This window comes from Symphalangus syndactylus, chromosome 14 (genome assembly GCF_028878055.3).
Source record: "Symphalangus syndactylus isolate Jambi chromosome 14, NHGRI_mSymSyn1-v2.1_pri, whole genome shotgun sequence".
In the NCBI taxonomy this organism is placed as follows: Eukaryota; Metazoa; Chordata; class Mammalia; order Primates; family Hylobatidae; genus Symphalangus; species Symphalangus syndactylus.
Window position 1 is genome coordinate 67,421,801 of NC_072436.2, and position 18,747 is coordinate 67,440,547.

Here is an 18,747-nt window from a genome sequence, read left to right on the forward strand (position 1 = left end):
GGTAGGTGTGGCTCCCTGCTTCCCAGAGGAGGCCAGGGGCAAGTGACACAGTCAGGGTCCTGGGCCAGTGCCAGAGTGGATGCTTAAGCTGCCAGGACCTTCTGCATGCTTGTCCCACCCCTGAGCCCGCCCGTGTGCCTACGTCTGGCTCTCTCTGGATCACCACTAGGATGGCCTTCTATAGCCGACTCCAGAGGGCAAAGGGCCCCTTCACAACTCTGTCATTTCATTCATTACACAATACATCAATGTAACTGGTAAGAAAAAAATAATTAGAAAATGAAAACCAAACAACATTCACATAGCTGAGCACAGTGGGGCACACCTGTAGTCCCAGCTACTCAGGAGGCTGAGGTAGGAGGATCACTTGAGCCCAGGTGTTGGAGTCTGTAGTGTACAGTAATTGCACCTGTGAACAGCCACTGCACTCCAACCTGGGCAATATAGCAAGACCCCATTTAAAAAAACAAAAGGCCGGGTGCAGTGGCTCACGCCTGTAATCCCAACACTTTGGAAGGCCGAGGCGGGTGGGTCACCTGAGATCAGGAGTTCAAGACCAGCCTGGCCAACATGGTGAAACCCCTGTCTCTACTAAAAAAAATACAAAAATTAGTCGGCATGGTGACGGGCACCTGTAATCCCAGCTCCTTGGGAGGCTGAGGCAGGAGAATCGCTTGAACCTGGGAGGCAGAAGTTGCAGTGAGCCGAGATCACGCCACTGCACTCCAGCCTGGGTGACAGAGTGAGACTCCATCTCCAGAAAAAATAAATAAATAAATAATAAAAAATTAAAAAAATTAACCCCAAAACCATTCAGCTGGGCAAGGTGATGTGCCCCTGTAATCCCAGCTACTCAGGAGGCTGAGTTGGGAGGATTGCTTATGGCCATGTTGGGCAGCATAGCAAGATCTTATCTCTAATGATAAAGAAAACATTCACATATAATGAAGAATTCACATACAATAACCTTTTGGTAAAGCCCACTTTCCTCATCTTTCCAGTGCCATTAAGTAAATACTGTATAATAACTGTTCACGGCTGTATAATTACCCATTGTACCATACACCACAATTTAATGCACCATTCTTCTAAAGGAGGGATTTGGGGTTGTCCTGAAATGGCCTCATTTATTTCACTCCCACATAGACCAAGTCATCTCCAAATAGCTGTGAAGTGGGATGTCCCATTTCATGCCCAAGATCTCTTTTCCAAATCCTTATGTCTTCACAAAAGCAAGAAGTGAGACATTGCAGACCTATTCAGATGGCTCACCAAGAGACTGCTGACCTGCCACCCAGCTTGTTCTGCAGCCCAGCAGGAGACTTCATTTGGGAGTCAGACAAATTGGGGGTCCCTGATACTGGGGACTTGGTGGGTGAAGGCCAAAGGTTCTCCTGAGTGGGAGAAAGAACTCTGTCACCTCCTCCTTGTTCCTTGTGATGAGAAGAGCTGATGGTCTGCTTAGCTCAGCAGCTCAAAAATCCCCTTCCCTTCTTTGAGACTCAGGGGCAAGGTGAGAGGAGGAGGCTGCATAGGGAAGGATGCTGAGTGGCCTTGAATAGAAAGGCTTGAGTGAAGGAGATCATTGTCCTGGTGGACTTCCTTCTCCTGCAGGCTCAGAGAACAAGAATCAGCTTCTCAGCCTGAGTAACATAGCAAGACCCCATCTCTACAAAAAATACAAAAAAATTAGGCGTGGTGGTGCACACCTGTAGTCCCAGCTACCCAGGAGGCTGAGGTGGGAGAATCATTTGAGCCCAGAAGGTCGAGGCTGCAGTGAGCCATGATTGTGCCACTGCACTCCAGACTGGGCGACAGAGCAAAACCCTGTCTCAAAAAAAATAAAATAAAATAACAGCTTTTTCTGAGAGCTCCGAGCCCTCTGTGTGTCCAGTCCTCACTGCCCCACCTGAGGGACCATCAGCCGCTCCGTCCCAACCACTTGCCAGGGCAAACCTAGCACAGATTTGTGGGGTATGGGTTCTGAAGACAGAGTTACTGGGGGACTTGGAGCCCTCTGGGGTTCCCAGAGCTGAGCTCTTGCTGGGCAGGGGCTGGGGCCTCATGTGGGGCTGTGCTTGTGCTGGGGACTCCCTCCTTTCTCCTCCCTGTGAGTTCCAGCACCCCTCGAAAGGCTTTCCCCAACCATTCCAGCCCATAGCACTCTCCTTACTCACAAGTCCTAGAAACTCCTGTCCTCCCCACGCACACTCAGTCACACTGTGTCTCTGTCCCCTTAGTGTTCTGCAGTCTGAGCCTCATCCCCACTGGATTACAAGTTAACCAGGGACGGGCACCATGGCTTCTCCCCCATAGAGAGGAGCACAGGGCACTACGCCATAAATACTTATTAATTAGGCCACTGATTAATCGCTGGCCTTGAGGCCCCTCTGATCTGCGAGTCCTAGTGGTGGCGGCGTCCCTCCGCCTGACGTCTTCACACAGTGAGCGTCTAACTCCAGCAGATGGAGTGGAGTTTCTGACTTGGAAAATCGGCAGCTTGCTTGCTTTTCTTTTGTGTGTGTAAGTCACAAAACCTCTGAAGAAAGAGGCTTTATTTTATTTTCCTTTCCCTTGTTCTCTGGAACCCCAGGTCCCGCAGCCTCATTAACTGATCTCTGCTTCAATTAGTGACAAATCCCCTCCCAGGGCGAGCCTGTTAGGAGGAGATGACCTGCAAACAAGTGTCACGGCCCCAGTGGTTGGCCCAGCTCTGGCATTAATTAAAACGAGTCCCTATAAGCAGGCGGCATGGATGGGGGCCGACAGGCTGCAAGCAGGTCCTTGGGACAGAGGGCAAACTGGAGTGGAGGCCAGCCTCCTCTGGGGGCCCTGCAGAGCTCCCTGCCCCACTCAGAGGAGCCCTGACCTTGGCCAGCAACCCTGGGATCAGGGATCCCCAGTTTGCATGCCCCCAAGTGAAGACTCCTGCTGGTTGCAGGACCACCAGAGTGGGATTAGCAGCCTCTTGGTGAACCTTCTAAATAGATTTGGCAATGTCTGGCTGCTTGCTTGAGAATAAAAAAGAAATCCCGTCTTAAGTTATTTTTGAAATCTAACAGTTTGCTGTCTTTTAACAAAGGAAGCCTCTCTCAATCCTCACTGTTTTTTAGTTCGGGAGTTTGCATTAAGCACTTCTGTGGGCGGCCCTCACTGGGCCCCGGCTACACGAGGGTGAGAGAAAGTAAGACCCATTGACTCCCATCGGGGGACTGTGATGTGCGGGTACTTTGCAGGCGCTGGGGGCTGCAGGGACTGGTATATCCTTCAAGGCACTGAGAGGGAAGCTAGAACGCTCTGTGGTATAATCAGAATTATGATGAAGGTGACCCCAGCGTGTGGTGGGAGCAGGGGAGGGGCCACTACTTCACACAGGGCTGACTCACAGGACAGAATGGAGAGAGCTAGGGGCAGGCAGGGTGGGTGTTCCAGAGAGAGGGCACCGTACAAGCAGAGGTACACAGGAGAGCATGACCAACTCCGGGCTCAGAACAGCAGGGCGGCCACCGGGTAGTGAGTGATGGTGATCATGAGTGGAGGAGGATCAGGGCCAGTCAGGAGGCGCCGTAAGTGCCTTGCTCAGGAGGAAGGAGGCCATGCCTGGAACCCTGCCTGGGCTCGGGAACCTGGGTGTCACAGATGGTGCAGGTGGAAGTGGGCTGGAGGAGAAGGGGTGGGGCCACCCTCATGGATGAGGGGCCTGGATGAGGGTGGATGTGGGGCTGGAGAGGAAGACTCAGGGATGAAGTGCTGTGGGACCAGTCAGGAGCTGCCTGGGGGAGCCACATGATGAGAGGCACTTCACGCCCATTCCTCACACCCTTAGCTGGCCCCAGACCTCTTAGCTGGCTGAGGTCTTTCCCTGTTGGGGCAATGCTGAGCTCCATTCTCAAAGGTTCTAGGCCCTGGGGGGTCCTTTCTGTGTAGGATGCAGTGGCTGTTAACCTTCACTACCAGACACTGGCATAGAAGAAGGAGTTCCAGGGGATCCCTGTGCTGAACCCGTACACCTTCCAGTTCCCATTGCTTACTGACAACTCTGTGTCCCTGGATAGTCAGACTGGAAAGTAGTCATGAGAATAGTAATCATGGCTAGCACTTCCAGAGTGCCTACAGCACGCCGGGCATTGTTTAGGTGTTCATCCTCATTTTACAGACGAGGATACTGAGGCACGGAGGTGAAGTAAGTGACAGGGCCTACCCAGGCTTAATCACACACAGAGACCCCTTTTTCCTTTTTCCTGCTGCACCCCCTGTGGCATAAGGAGGTGGGAGAATCCAAGTGGTGTTCTCAGCTTCTAGGTTGGAGGAGCTATTACCATGCCGCCTGGCAGACAAGTCCTTCCCCAGGTACCCTGAGAGCAGTGGGGACTGGAAGACATGTTTTGAGAGGTTCTTTAGGTGTAACAGAGTTCAACCCTCTGCTCACCTTCATACTTAGTTCCTAGGCCTGTGTTTTCTGGCTATAGTCAAGTCAGTGGCATATATTTGTCCCTGGCCCAGAGCATGCCCTGCCGCCTATAAGACAGGGCCTGGCTGGCTCTGTGGTGGAGGGTGTATCTCAGGCCCTTCTGTTCTCCAGGCTGGAGAGAGGTAGGGGGACGACAGCACCTGGGAATCCTGGACCAGACTGTTGTCTTGCTGTGTTCAGGGAGTGGCTTTGGGTTTGGAGGGTCCATTGCATGGACCCTGTAGAGAATCTGCAGTGTTCAGAAGCCTGCAGATGGTGATGCTGGCAGTGCAAGTCAGACACAGAAAGCAGCTCTGTGTCTTTTCTAGGGAGGACAAGTTGTTGCCCCCTCCCATATAGAAGGGGTCTGATGTAATTGATTTCCCAGCAGGCAGCCCCTGGCCCTAGTGGGGCGTGGTTAAGGGGTCAGGGTTGGTCACTGTTGCCAGCAAACAAGCCACTTGGTCACAGCTGGAGCAACTGATGTTTTAGCCTGTGCAGAGCTCTGTCCCAGCTACTTGGCTACTTTGCTGCTGACCCCATTGCCAAGCAGCAGGCTGGCTGGGGTTGGGGAACAATTGACCTCCATGGAGGTTCTTGGGTCCACTTGACTACCAATGTGTTCCACCAAGTGTGCCCTCTGGTGGACATTTTTGGTACTTCAGCGATTCCTTGACCTTCCCCAACCCTTGCCCCCTGTGCCCTCACAAACCCCTAACCTTGGTTACATTATTATCTACCACCCAAGAGGGGCCCTCCTTTTAGGCATGCCCCTTCCTCCATTGTTCTTCAGGGCCATTTGGACCCCCATAATGACTGGTGCAGTAGAGTCTGCAGACTGTCGTCTGAGTACCCCGCAGACAACCTGGTATTTCATGTTTCTGATCCTTGGCCGAGCCCCACTCCCTTCCTAGCCTCCTATTCAGGGCTCAGGCAGGCATCCCCTTCCTCAGGAGCCTTCATGACCCTTGGGCCCACTCCCTCACGGCACCTCCTCATACAGGTAGCCAGAGCCTTGCAAAGCAAGCCAGGCGGTCCCGCAGGGCCGTGTGGCTCCTCCAGTGCCACTGAAGGCTTCCAGCAAGTCGCCGTGTGTTTTCAGACTTCACTCCGACTGCTGTAGAGAGAAGATGGATGGGGGCAAGAGTGGAAGCAGGGGGCCTGGTTAGGAGGTGCCCCGTCATCCAGGGACAGAGGCTGCGTGCTGAGTGTTGGGAGCAGAGAGAGCAAACAGCTGCATTCATGACATTCGGGAGATGCACCAGGGAGCCATGGTAACACGTGGGCCCCGGGAGGCTCCTGCCCAGAATGCTGTGAGGTCTCTGGCATGAGAAGCAGAGCTGGAAGTGGGCGAGGAGGCTGGGGTGTGGGTGAGGAAGAGCGAGACAACCTTCATTTGGGGTGGGAGAAGCTGGGGTGCCTAGAGCCCTTGGGCACAGAGGCATCCGCCAGGCAATGGATATTCAGGCTGCAATGGGGGCACAGATGCGGGGAGAGGGATGCAGGCATTCTTCCAGCCCCATCCAGTGTCTCCTTGCTGGCCTGTTGTTGGCCCGGAAAGCCCTTGGTACTTAAGGCTACAACCACCAGCTGTATAGCTCATGACACTAAAGATTTAGTGTCATGAAGCTCCCACCCCACCCACAGCTCCTGGTGCTGGTCGGCCCTGTTCCCATCTCCGTGGGGACTATCAGAAAGCTGGCCTTCTCTCCTTTCCCCGTGGTCTCCTGTCAGCTGCTCATGGCAAATTCACTGGCCCAGTAGCCAGACCTTGGAGACAGGTGGTCAAGAAGGCCTATTCCCTCCTTCAAGATGTTGCTGATGTCCTGTGGGGCCTGAGCCCTGGTTTTCTAAGAAGCCCTGTCTGCTGGCCATACAAGAAATTCTTGTGCAAAATCCACACCCTATTTGTTTTCCCCATCTACCAAAATGGAGCTCCTGTTTGGTTAATTTCTATTTTGTGGCTTATTTGGATGCTGTTAAAACAGATCCTGGGGGACCCTCAGCAGTAATTGTTCCACATCTCATTATCTTTCCTGAACCCGATTATTAGCTCTGATTTTTCTGATCGCTAGCTGCTGTTTGTGTTGAGCTGTGTGCCATTAATACCAGCTGGTTCCCTTAAACAGGACCCACCGTGCCAAGGAAAATGAGCTGGCATTCAGAGCCACCAGCCTCTTGGCTTTTTAATTTTAACGGGCTCTACCAAATGTTCTAGGCCAAAGGGCCCTGAGGAACCAGAACAGATGGGCTCCTAACCCCTGGTCTGCAGCCATCTTGGGTTCCTTCTCAGGCTGTGCTGTCCTAGGTGCTGGGGCGGTAAGGCCTGGGAAGGGGTGAGGGTAAGTGGCCATTTGCCTCTTCCGTGTCCATGCCCTCCCTGCCACTGGGCCCGTCACTGGCAAGTGGGCACTGTGACCTCACTGACTCCTCGTGAGCTCACAGCTACACACATGCCCAGGTCTCCTCCCTACTTTGCTGGTCCCCAGCCCCTTTCTTGGGCGCAGGCATGTTGGCCACGCTCTCAGAAACATGTGTACCGCACTAAATGTCACCCCATCCATGCTGGGAGACCCTGGTGACTTTCAGGTTAGAAGAGGCCAGAAGAAACCTGGGACGAGGACATTGTTTTCTGTCTTCGTTCTTCCTCCCTACACTCTGGGCTGTGCCAGGCCTAGCCAGTGGGAAGAATGGCCGACCAGGGAGGGGAAGGCTTTGGAGAGGGGGAGGGAAATGTGATGGCCACCTTTCCTCCTTTTCCTCCCGCTGCTCTCCAGCCCTGCCTACCCCCAAGAGGCTGTCATGGGGAAGGGTCCCAACCTCTCTGCTCACTTCCTTGAATGGCTCCTGTTCCCCGCCTCTTACAGCACTTCCTATATCTTCTTAAATTGTCGTGCAGGATTTTGAACCCAGATCTTCTGACTTCTGGCTGCTGGGGGCAGGGATGGTTCAAGGGCCCTATGTTCCCTGCAGGAGTTGCCTTCTGTTTTCCACTCATTTGGACCCCAGCCCCAAGGTGGCCATTGTCAGGGAGGTGCTTGCTATGCAGATGTGCCATTCAAAGGCATGGAGATATTAAAGCATCCCTCCCTCAGGTGGAAGACAATGGGAAAGTCATAGCACCCTGGTTAGGAGCAAGGCTTTGGAATTAGCAGGCTCCGCGTTCAAATCCTAGCTTTACTTGCCTCATAATAAATGTCTATCCTTGAGCAAAATTGTTTAACCTCTCTGGACCTGTCTCTATCTGTAAAAAGGGCCAACGTGGTCTATCTAAAAGCCTTGTTGTGGGGATCTCATTAAGATATTTCATGTGAATATGTGCTGAGTGGCCTCACGTAGGAGGTGCTCATTGACTTCTCCCGAGCCCCCCTCCTCTTCATCGCTACTGCCCGTCTGCATGTCCTCCAGCTTCCTCCCACGCTTTCTCTCACTGCACTTTTTTGGGGGTGAGGGAGGCCATTTCTGAGTCACTCGCTCCTGGACTTGATGAATTCTATTCATGTGGCGGGGGCAGCAGGGCCCAGTATGAGCCGGCAGCTCCCCAGCCCTGCCCACTGTACCACTGAAGTGTGTCCACGCCATGATGCCCCTGGCTGCCTCCCAGCCTTCCCTTGAGCGAGCTGGGAGGACAAGGATTGGACTCTGAGGATCAGCCTGAGACTTAAGATGGAGGCTGTGTTCCCGAGAGCCCAGGGTGGGCATGCCAGGAAGCACTCTGGCTCCATGGAATGCTGCACTGCCCCGGGGCTGGCGGACCAGCACTTCCTTGTCTTCCTGGGTCTCACAGTCGCAGCCCGGGCTGGGCTGTTTCTGCCTTGCTGCACCCTGCCCCAACAGTGGCAGGCGCCTGGCAGCCCTGGAGGCCTTCCCAAGCCTCTGCGTCCTCCCCAACCACCCACAACATTAAGGCTAGAGCCAGGCCTAAGGGCACAGGGTGGCCTGCTGAGCCGCCAGGTGTGCCAGACCTGAGAGCAGGCTGCCCCGGCCCATCAGGCCAGGAGTCCTGCCACGGCTCCTCCCATGCTTCCCAGGAAAGACAGCACAGGGGCTGGCTTTGGCCTCTGTCTGGGGAAGCAGAGGCCTCTGCAACCCAATTCCTTTTCTAGTTTCATGCATCTTGTCTTTTCTCTCTCCAGGCCTGCACTCGTATGCATTTCTCCACCAGAAAGTCCTTTTCCTCTGCCCAGCCCAACCCCATCTTTCTCTCCTCCGCAAAGCCCCACTCCCAGCCTTTGCCTTCTCCATGCAGTCATGTATTTGTTGGTTCCTGCATTTATTCCTCAGTCACCAGTTTATTGAGCGTGTACATATGTAAGTGGTGGACATACAAAGATGAAAAAGGTGTAGTCACCCCATCCAGTCCAGTGACATCATGATTATATAGCTTCATTTATTGAGGTGTCTTATATGCCAAGCTCACACCCACCACTTACATACATTCTTATACCAGCCCTGGGATGTTGTAGGTATTACTATCCCTTTTTACAGATAGGTAAACTGAGGCAGAGAATGATGAAATGACTTACCTGCCTAAGGTCCCACTGCTAGTGACACTGGAGGCGGAACTCATGGGTGGGCCTGAAAGAACAGGTGTGGACTGAGCAGAGGAGGGAGGCATCCCAGGCGCAGGGACCAGCACTGCAAAGGCCCCATGGCTGGAAGGCTCACGGAGGATCTGAGGGGCAGCAAACTGGACTCTCGGGGTTGAACGTGGGATGTTGGGGGAGTGGGGAAGTGAGGTTATGGAGGCCGAGGCTGCTGTGGGAAGGAGATGACACTTTCTCAGGCAGGTTGGTCATAGAGAGGAGCTGGTGTGGCAGACATGAGAAAGCCTGTGCTCTCGAAAGATGAAAGAGCCTAGGGGATGGACTGGAGTGACAAAGACCCCAGGCAGGGGCTGGGGTAGGGTGCCTGGCATCCTGGGCCAGGTGACAGGTACGAAGGCAATGACAGTGAGTCCAGGACATCTGCCTCACCCTCCATCCTGCCCTGAGCTACGCTGCTTATTCCTGCAGCCTGTGGGCAGGTATGGGGGTCCCCTGTCCTGAGCCCTTATGGTCTAGCTGGGCCCACACCTGCGTGTACCATGGGGTTTCAGAAAGATGGCGCTTAGGGCTGGGGTGGGAATGAGGCCTTCCTACACTTCATTTATTCATGGAGTATGTATCCTTCTACCAGCAACTGCCACAGCATCCCATCCCTTTTCTCCTCTGCAGTGTGTGTGTATGAGTGTGTACGTGTGTGTATGTGTGTGTATGTGTCTGATGCTTTACCTCTCTCCCTCTTTCTCATGGGCCAGTTACCTGGGATGACTGGGCAGTGGTACTTTAAGCAGCAACACTGGAGCTCTGCAACCTCAGGTGACGCTGAGGATTAGGGGTGTGAGGTGCAATTGCGGGGAAAAATGACATCCCCCACTCTCTGGTGTTCCTCCAGTTCTGCCCCCTCCTCCCACAAGCCACGGCAGCATCATGTACTTTTTCTGTGTTTTTACTTTTTTTCTTTCAAAGGTGGGCCTTAATGTCCTGGTTCAGAAAGCCAACAAGTTCACCCCAGCCACCCGCCTTCTCATCCAGAGGTTTGTGCCGTTCCCTGCTGTAGGTAAGACCTGCACACCACATAGATGTGTGCTGTGGGTGGGTGTGGGGGACCGCTGGGCTCCCAGGGAGACAGATGACCCTTCCACACCTCTCCTGATGCCCAGGGGGCACCCAGCTGGGAGAATTGGCGCAAAATGTTTAGCTAAAAGACAAGACCATGGGGTCCCACTGACCAGCTCTGTGCTGAGATTCTGCTTTCAGCATTGGGGTTCTTAGGCTGGGGTCCCAAACCCACAAGGGGTCAGTAGACAGAATGCAGCAGAACCTGTGAGCCTGGTCAGGGAAAAGATTTACATTAACCTCTAACTGCATTTTAACGTTTCCTTCCATTATGAATGTAGGCAGCAAACCACAGTCAGAAGCAGGACCTGTGACTTTGTCACCAGTAGAAATCACAGATGTTTTCATGGCACATTACAGTTGTTACAGAGATCTTAAAATATTATTTATGCTCAACACTATTCATATTGTCTTTCTTTTTTCTTTTTCTTTTTTTGTTTTTTTTTTTTGAGAGAGAGTTTCACTCTTGTGACCCAGGCTGGAGTGTGGTGGTGCAATCTCGGCTCACTGCAACCTCCACCTCCTGGCTTCAAGCAATTCTCCTGCCTCAGGCTCCCAAGTAGCTGGGATTACAAGTATGCGCTACCATGCCCATCTAATTTTGAATTTTTAGTAGAGATGGGGTTTCACCGTGTTGGCCAGGCTGGTCTCGAACTCCTAACCTCATGATCCACCTGCCTCGCCCTCCCAAAGTGCTGGGATTATAGACGTGAGCCACCATGCCTGGCCACTAATTCATATTTAATACATCAACTGATAGATCTTGTTTTTAATTCATTAGTTAAAAAGCACATCTAGGCTGGATGTGGTAGTTCACACCTATAATCCCAGCACTTTGGGAGGCCGAGGTAGGTGGATCATGAGGTCAGGAGATCAAGACCATCCTTGTCAACATGGTGAAACCCCATCTCTACTAAACATAGAAAAATTAGCTGGGTGTAGTGGTGCGTGCCTGTAATCCCAGCTACTCAGGCCGAGGCAGGAGAATTGCTTGAACCAGGGAGTTGGAGGTTGCAGTGAGCCAAGATCACACCACTGCACTCCAGCCTGGGCGACAGAGTGAGACTCTGTCTCAAAAACAAAACAAACAAAAAAAAACAGAAAACATCTATTACTATATCACAATATTTTGGTAATTTCTTTCAGGATGATCCCTTTGTGATCCTATGTGTTTTGTTTTATGCATTTAGAAACATTATCCTGCGAGGGGTCCATAGGCCTCACCAGACTGCCAGAGTGGTTCGTGGCACAAAAGAAGGCTGGAAGCTTCTGCTAGTCTAGGTTTCAAGCCTTTGGGTATTGTGACCCTCTAGGTTTCAGAGGCCTTCGCTCTACGCAGGTGATTGTGGGCACACAGGTATATGCGGAGGGGATTTCTCTTGCCTTCAGCTGCGTCTTTGCTAAACTTGGAGTCTATGAGCTCACCATAGATGCTCCAGGCCGGGGCCCTGGAGATGCCACAAAGCTCTGCTTGGCCCTTAAGAATCCTACACCTTATTGGGGAGAAGGACAAAATAGTGGAAGGAGTTTTTTAAACTAAAAAGAAATAAACAGTATTGAGAGCAGCGTAAGGCAGTGCATAGCTGTCAAAAGAGAACGATAAACCAGTCCTTGAACCATAACAGCAGAGCTCCCCCTCTGTACCAAAGGACAACAATGGGACAGATCAGCACAGGGCATGAGGACCTGTGACCTCTGTGGTACCAAGGCACCGTCTGAAGAGCCAGAGTCAGACCCAGGCTCATGGTCCTGACCCTGATCGTCATCTCCAGGGCCCTGCTTCTCCTTCTGTAAAAGGTGGGTACCAGTACCCACCTTCCTACAGCCCAGAGCTCTGGGAGGAGCAAGTGAGGCCACAAACCAGTTTCCACTGAGAGGAAGGTGCTTTGAAGCACCTGCAAAGCCCTGTGAGAGGGTGAGAGGTCATTGCTGGGCAGCCCCACCCCTGGATGACCCAGAGACTAATGAATTCCCAGAACCAGCCACCTGGCTCAGCCTCAGCCAGCCCAGATAATTGCTATAGCAACTCCACACTTTTAATGAACTTTCAGCTATTTCTGTCGTGGGCCATTAATGGAATAACCCTTTAGATCTGACTTCGTTAAGGGGCCTAATAAAGCAAACACGGCTGCCCAACTGGTGTTCCCGGCCATTCAGCCTGGAGGGTCAGATGCAGCCTGAGAAGGGGCAGCGCTCTGCTGCACTGGGCTGGATCTGGGATTCGGCCAAGATGTAATCTGTCCTCAGCCAAGCTTTAGATAAGAACTTTGCCGGGGGCCCATTCCAGCCCTACTGGCCATCTTGCTGTGTGACCTTGGGGGTGGTCTTAACCTCTCTGGGACTTTTTCAGGTGGAGGGTCCCTGCTTTGGGTCTGAGACTTTCTGACCTGCCCCTCTTCAGACTCCAGTGTAATTCCCCTCCCCTCTTTTTTTGGGAATGAGGCTTCAGCCGCTCATACAGGTGCAGCCACTGTTGTGGTCTTGAGATCCTGAACATCCCTCACTGATTGCATAATGTGGTTTAAGCCCCGACAGTCCTTGCTCGCCGGGATCCAGGGAGAGGCAGGCCCGTTGTGGCTTCTTCCTCCGGCCTGGCTGCGGAGTCCTGGCTGGGTGCCTGCCTGCCTTCTGCCCCAGCCCCAGTCTCCCGTACCCCCACACAGGCTTCCATCTCTCTAGTCCCCATGTCCATCCCTCTCATCTGCAAGTGGACACTTGTGGACTGCCCTAGTCAATGCTGACGCAGTTTTGAGATGATTAGGTATGGCCCTTACCCACCAGGGACTCAAAAGCCCCCTGGTCCTCTCAGGCCACCGTCCAGTCCCTGTACTTGGCCTCTCTTTACCTTATCCCCAGGTACCCCTGACCAGAGAGAGTATCCCTAAGCTGCACCAGGTGCTGGCAGGGCCTAGGTTCTGCCCGGAGTTCACTCCAGCTCTCCGAGGCGGGCTAGGCCAGACCTGGCTGGGCCACCGTTAAAGGTGACCAAAAAGCTGGCTCAGGCTGTGCTTGACCTTGTGGAGGGTCCCCTGTCCCTTTAGGCTGCTTGCAGAGACAGGACTCACTGAGCAGTGAGTGCACATGGGAAGGAGGTTGGGGAAAGTGGCAGTGATCATATTTAAGCCCTGTCGTTGGGATGTGAGTGGAGTGGAAGGGGATCTTCAGTGTGATGGGGGTCCTGAAGAGGCTTGTGCCCTGTGGTCAGAGGCCACATCCAGGCTCTCACATTTCTGAGCAGGTTGGGAACTCAAGCTCTGGGGAACAAGGAAGCCCCAAGAGTCAGTTTCTTCTTCCCAAGGCTCTGCCAGCTCCTCTGCAGGCTCCAGCCTGAAGCCTGGGGAGGTGGGCTACACGCTGCCTAAGAGTGGCCTGATACACACGCACCTGGACCCCACACCAAACTCCACCATTCCCACCCCATTCTACCCGCTGTCTCCTCATCTGGAAATGAGGCCTCTGATGAGACCGTCCTTCAACCCCTTCCCACCAGGACCTCTGTGACTGCAGGCCTCCTTGAGGTTTGTAGAGCTCTTGGGGGCTGCATGGCTCCCCTCATATTCCCCAGCAGGCCTCTCTCCTCCCTCGGTTCTCCTTATTCTGTGCTGGGAGGGTCCGAAGGCAGAGCGTGCCATCACCCTCTTACAGAAGAATGAACAAAGTCAGACTTGCTAAAAGTGATACTGAGCTGGCCAGAGCCCAGGCCTCCCAGGCCCAGCCCAGGGCTATTTCAAGCCCTATGAGATAACCCCTCACCCCTATAGCTGAGAAACTGAGCAGTGTGGCCTAGAGGCAGCCAAGGCTACGCGGTGTCCTCCCTGTTCTGCCTCCAAGGTCCCCCCTAGTTTTTCAGAGTGTGTGTGTGCACATGCCTGTGTCACATGACTGATGCATGTGCAGGCACATGTACTGAGTACGTGGGAAGCCCTGGGATGCTCACTGCAGCCATTTCTCTCCCCTTGGAGAGAGGTGGTTTCAGGGCCATGCTGTGTCCCTGGTCTAGAACAGCAATCGTGTGGGAGATCTCAGTTTCTATTTATACATGGAGATGTTAGGAAAGACAGTGAGCCCAGGAGCATGTGTGCTGGCATCAGAATCGATTGGGGACTGGTAATTAATTTGCTTAGACCTTAATTAATTCTCCAGTTCTTTCTTATTTGTGGACTGTCACGCCTAATTGTGTTCAGGAGCTCAAGCTTGGAGCGGGCCCTCCGTTAATTGACGTATGGTTGCTGCGAGGTGAAGTTAATGGTTTGGGAAGCTGGGCAAACAGTGTAATTAAAGGTCAGTAGAGGAGGCATTGGAAAAATACACACCCCCAGGTCCAGCCACCAGTCTCTGTGAGCAGAGTCCATTCCAGGGGTTGCCGGCCCCACAGGCTTTTCGAGGGGCCTTGGGGGAAGGATACCGGGAGCAGTTACCAGCAGGAAGGAGGGCCGAGTCCTGGGTCCCAGAGGCGGCAATGGCCAGGGGAATAGACATCTTGTTGACAGTAATGGGTGGGGCAGGGGCTTTAGGGAGTAGAGAAAGAGGTGTTGTCTCAGCAAGCACATCTATAAAGCTGGCCCTCTAGACTCTGGGTAGGTGTGTGCATGGGGAGGGCAGGAAGCCCTGAAGGTCACCCCAGGCTGCCTGGCTGCATCCACTCAGAGCAGGGAACAGGCAGTGAGTGTCATGTGCTCATCAAAACCCCCAGCTAGGCCCTGAGTTCCTGATGAGGGAGGCCTGAGCTTCGGCATCAGCCAGCTGCTCCTTCCGAGGAGAACAAGCTTCCTGCAGGCACCGGAAATGCCAGCCTCAGCAGCTCCTTGCTGAGAAATGACTTCTTCCTGTGCCGTCCCCAGCAGTCTCCTATGTTAAATGTCAGGATGTATTTTATTGCCATGAAAAGTTCTCTGTGTTCACCAATGAGTCCGTTGCCCAGGGTGTCCTGGCACTGTTTGGAAGAAGGTCTTCTGTTCATTCACAGGTGTGGCAAACCTGTTCCCTGATGTCCATGCCCTCTTCTCCCCAAGGCCACACGGGTCTTCGTGTCATTGAACCCCTCTTCGCTCTTCACTCCACTGCTCCCCCTTCGTGCTCAGTCCACCCTGCTTCCTCCGTCTAGGAGGTGGCCATGGCAGTGCTGCCTAAGTCTGGAGGGCCTACCCCCAGGTCAGAGCACAGTTCCCCAGGCCTCATCCCCTGTGAGCAGGAGGCAGCAGCGTGCACCTGTGGCAGTTGTGTCCTGAGCCCTGTGACATCAAGGTCCCTCCATCAAGGTCAGTGGTGCGTCACGTGGCATCCACACCCTTCGGGCACTTCTGGATGCCATGAGTCCCTTCTTTGACCTGCCCTGCTCTTGCTTCTCCTGTGCCTCACTGCAGCCCTGGAGAATCCTGCCATCCTCCTCTCCTCCCTCTTGCTGGGCCCCGGGCCTTTGCATGTGGCCCTGATGTCTGGATACCTGCTCTTCCCACTACCTCAAGCCACCCTCTGCCCTCCCTTGAGTGCCAGGCCTTTGTGACTCGGCTCAAACACTATCTCCTCTTGGAAGCCCTCGCTGGGAGTCCCAGCCAGGGTTAGACAGCAGCTACCTGTGTGTGCCAATGTCTATCTGGGGACTGCCTGTGTTGTTTCCAAGCCTGCCTCCCCCATTAGACAGTGCCCCAAGACAAGGACTGGATCTCATCTACCACCACCCTCAGCCCCCTCAGTGCCTGGCACACAGTCAGTGCTCAATGTGGGTTTATTCAATGATCAAATGAATGCTTTGGCACAAAAGGTTTGAGATGAGGCACTCGTGGCAAAACCTCACCCTGATGACAGTGGTGGCCAGATTCTGTAGCTACCTGGACATTTATTCTGGACCTTTTCCACTTTTTAAAGTTGTTTTGGAGTGCTCTGTTTTCTTGTATACATTTTTACCATCACTGTGGTCCACTCTTAGTCAGTAGGCCTAGAGTGGATGACCAATGGGCCCACCCCTTTCCAGATCATCCTGAGCACATTATCCAACCCTTCCGGGCCATGGTGGCCCCATCTATAAAATGGGATACTGGTATCTCTAAGCAAAGTTTTCATGGGGATTGAACATGTCAGTTTCCCAGCGTAGCATGAGCACCTACTAAATGTTGATCTTCTTCCAGCTCCACTGCGTTCCTTCTGCCCCAATCAGGGGTGGCACATTTCTGCCATCAGGGAACTTGTTCTTTGGGGGTAAGAGGTGGTTAGATGTTCAAAATGGCACACACACACACACACACACACAAAATAGTTCTGGTGATAAGGGCAATAAAGTTTTATAGAGGATGAAACCCATTCGATAATCTCTCTAAATCACCTTCCATCACCTCTACGATTTTAGAAATCTAATATGAACTGAATTATGTACGGAAAGGGTGTTTGTTGAGAAAAGGGCAGGGATAATTAGATCATGTTATCAAAGGAATATGTGGGTGTGGTGGTGTGGATTTTGAGGAGCCATGGAAGGTTGGGCTGGGCTGGGTGCCAGAATTGGTGGCAGCCTCAGAACTGGCATGGGCCCCTGGTGTGTGTCAGGCCCCAAGAGGACACAGGCAGTGGGTCCAAGGCAGCCAGAGGAAAGTGTCTAGTGTCCCAGGGCTCTGTCTTCAGTTTCATTCCCTTCAGTTATTTTGATGCCTTGGATGGAGGAGGCCTGTGGCTCACATTCAAAAAACAGGGACACCAACCTGGCAGGGATTGTGAATTCATGGGCAAGAGCCCCAGGATCTAAAAAGATCCATCGAGGTGGGCCGATGAGATCTCACAAGGTTTGATGTAAGTCTTGCTGTTCAAAAAATGTAGGTGCACAAGTGTGAGGGTGTCAAGACCTGACTTGGCTGAAGTTCTCAAGACAGAGACCTGGGGGTCTCGTGGGCCGTGTGCTCAGAATGGGTCCTTGGTGTGGTGTGTGCCTCTGATGATGCTCACTCAGATTTCAGCTGCATTACTAAAGATAGAACACCAAGAACAAAGGAGTCTGTTTAATTCTGGCTGTACACGTCAAGAGTAGCTCTGATAAGTGGTAACGCCACAAGAGTGACAGGATCTTCTGAAAAAAATGAGAGCCTGTTATTGGAATGAGCTGCCTGACTCCTGGATTTGAGGGAAATGTCTGATTAGTAGACAGGCCCCAGAAGCTGTGAGGGGCACTCGCACGCGACCAAGGCACCTGTTTCCAAGCAGCTTGCTCAGGATCTGGCATACCGTAGGTGCTCCATAAGTGCTTGTTGCGTAAATGGCCTTCCAGTTCTGGGGTTTTATAATTCCTGAAATCCAGAAGGTAGAGAAGCCCAGAGGCAGAGAAAGTGGGGAAGTGTAATGCAGAGGGAGGGAGGGGCTATGCGGGAGGGGAATGCAGGAAGGAGCAGGGGGCCTGGCTGGGCTGGACTGGCCTGCTGGGGAACAGAGGAGGGCATGTTGGCGCTATGAGTATTAGCTTGGGGTTTGAGCTTTATCTTTGGTTGATGGGGAACCATTGAAGAATCTCAAGCTAAGAGGAAACTGTGATAAAAAGGGGCTTTTTAAAAAGATGGATGTGTTAGCAGGAATCATATTAAGCGATTCCAAACTTCCGAGTCAGCCTACACCTAGACTTACAGGCTGGTTTTTCAATCCAGAAATTCCCGGTCCTGAGTCGGTGACACTTCAGTGTGGGTTGTGAAACTCTCCCCAAATTCTCAAGCTACTTAAAAGAAAATGTATGCTGCTTACTTAGCACTGCCTCTCAGGTGGAATAATGGGGATTTTTGTGAAATCAAGCAAATATGAGGGCATGCATCCTTATTTGATAATCATCACTGTCTTAAAGGCAGAGGGGTTGTATTCTGCTGTGATTCGAGTGTGAGAGAGAGAGTATGTGTGAATGTGTAAAGGTGGTAATATGCCTACATGTATATTTTCAATGCATAGACCTTCCCAGGCAGGGACATGAGAACCTGGCTATAGTGGTTGCCTCTGGGGAGGGGGTGAAGTGTAGGGTTGGGAAAGAGACTTACTTTTTATTATTTCCCCTTTTACACCATTTGAATCATTGACTGTGTTGCCCACAACGGTGGAAGGAAGGAAGAGAGGGAGGGAGGAGAGAAGAGAGAAGAGGGGAGGGGAGGCCAGCATTACCTCCCACTTCTTGCAGAAGAGGAAGTGGAATATGGAAGTACTTAGTCCAATATCAGTCTTGAGCCAGAATAGCAACTGAAGTCTCATGCTTGCTACTAGAGTGCTTGTTTGTTCGTTTTAATGAAAATGGCTGTATCTCTTTCTGATAATACATAATAGAATAAGCAATCCTACTTCTCTCTCCAGAGTCATTTAGTATATATCCCTCCAAATTCAAGTTAACATCTAAAAGTATATGAATCTCTGCCCATTATATCTGTATATAGTGTAAAAATGTCTATATAAATGTAATTAAATACAAATGGGTTCATATATGTATTCATATATATATATATATATATATATATATATATATACTATTCTGTAAACTGCTTTTTAACCTCACAGTCAATTTTAGATGTCTTTGCATGGCAGTCATAAAATTGTAACTTCTCCTTAATAGCCGCAGTAGTTTGTTCCATGGCTATTTTTAAATGATTTATTTATTTATTTATTTGTAGATGGAGTCTTGCTCTGTCA

At 52.1% G+C, this 18,747-nt stretch overlaps 1 protein-coding gene across 11 annotated transcripts in view; it reads left to right on the forward strand.

Annotated features, from left to right (window-relative positions):
* SFXN5 (sideroflexin 5) overlaps nucleotides 1-18,747 on the forward strand; it is a 132,094-nt gene that overhangs the window by 75,615 nt on the left and 37,732 nt on the right. For 9 of the 11 annotated variants that reach the window (XR_010115462.1, XR_008650678.2, XM_055241041.2 and 6 more), the window contains one exon: nucleotides 9,961-10,051. The exons of 1 other annotated variant lie outside the window; for it this stretch is intronic. Coding sequence is in view for 8 of the 10 variants with exons in the window: in XM_055241041.2 (XP_055097016.1) it covers nucleotides 9,961-10,051 (91 nt within the window). In the remaining 2 variants the exon portion in view is untranslated. The remainder of the gene's footprint in view (nucleotides 1-9,960; nucleotides 10,052-18,747) is intronic. One more of the 11 variants, XM_055241045.2, reaches the window with a different exon arrangement.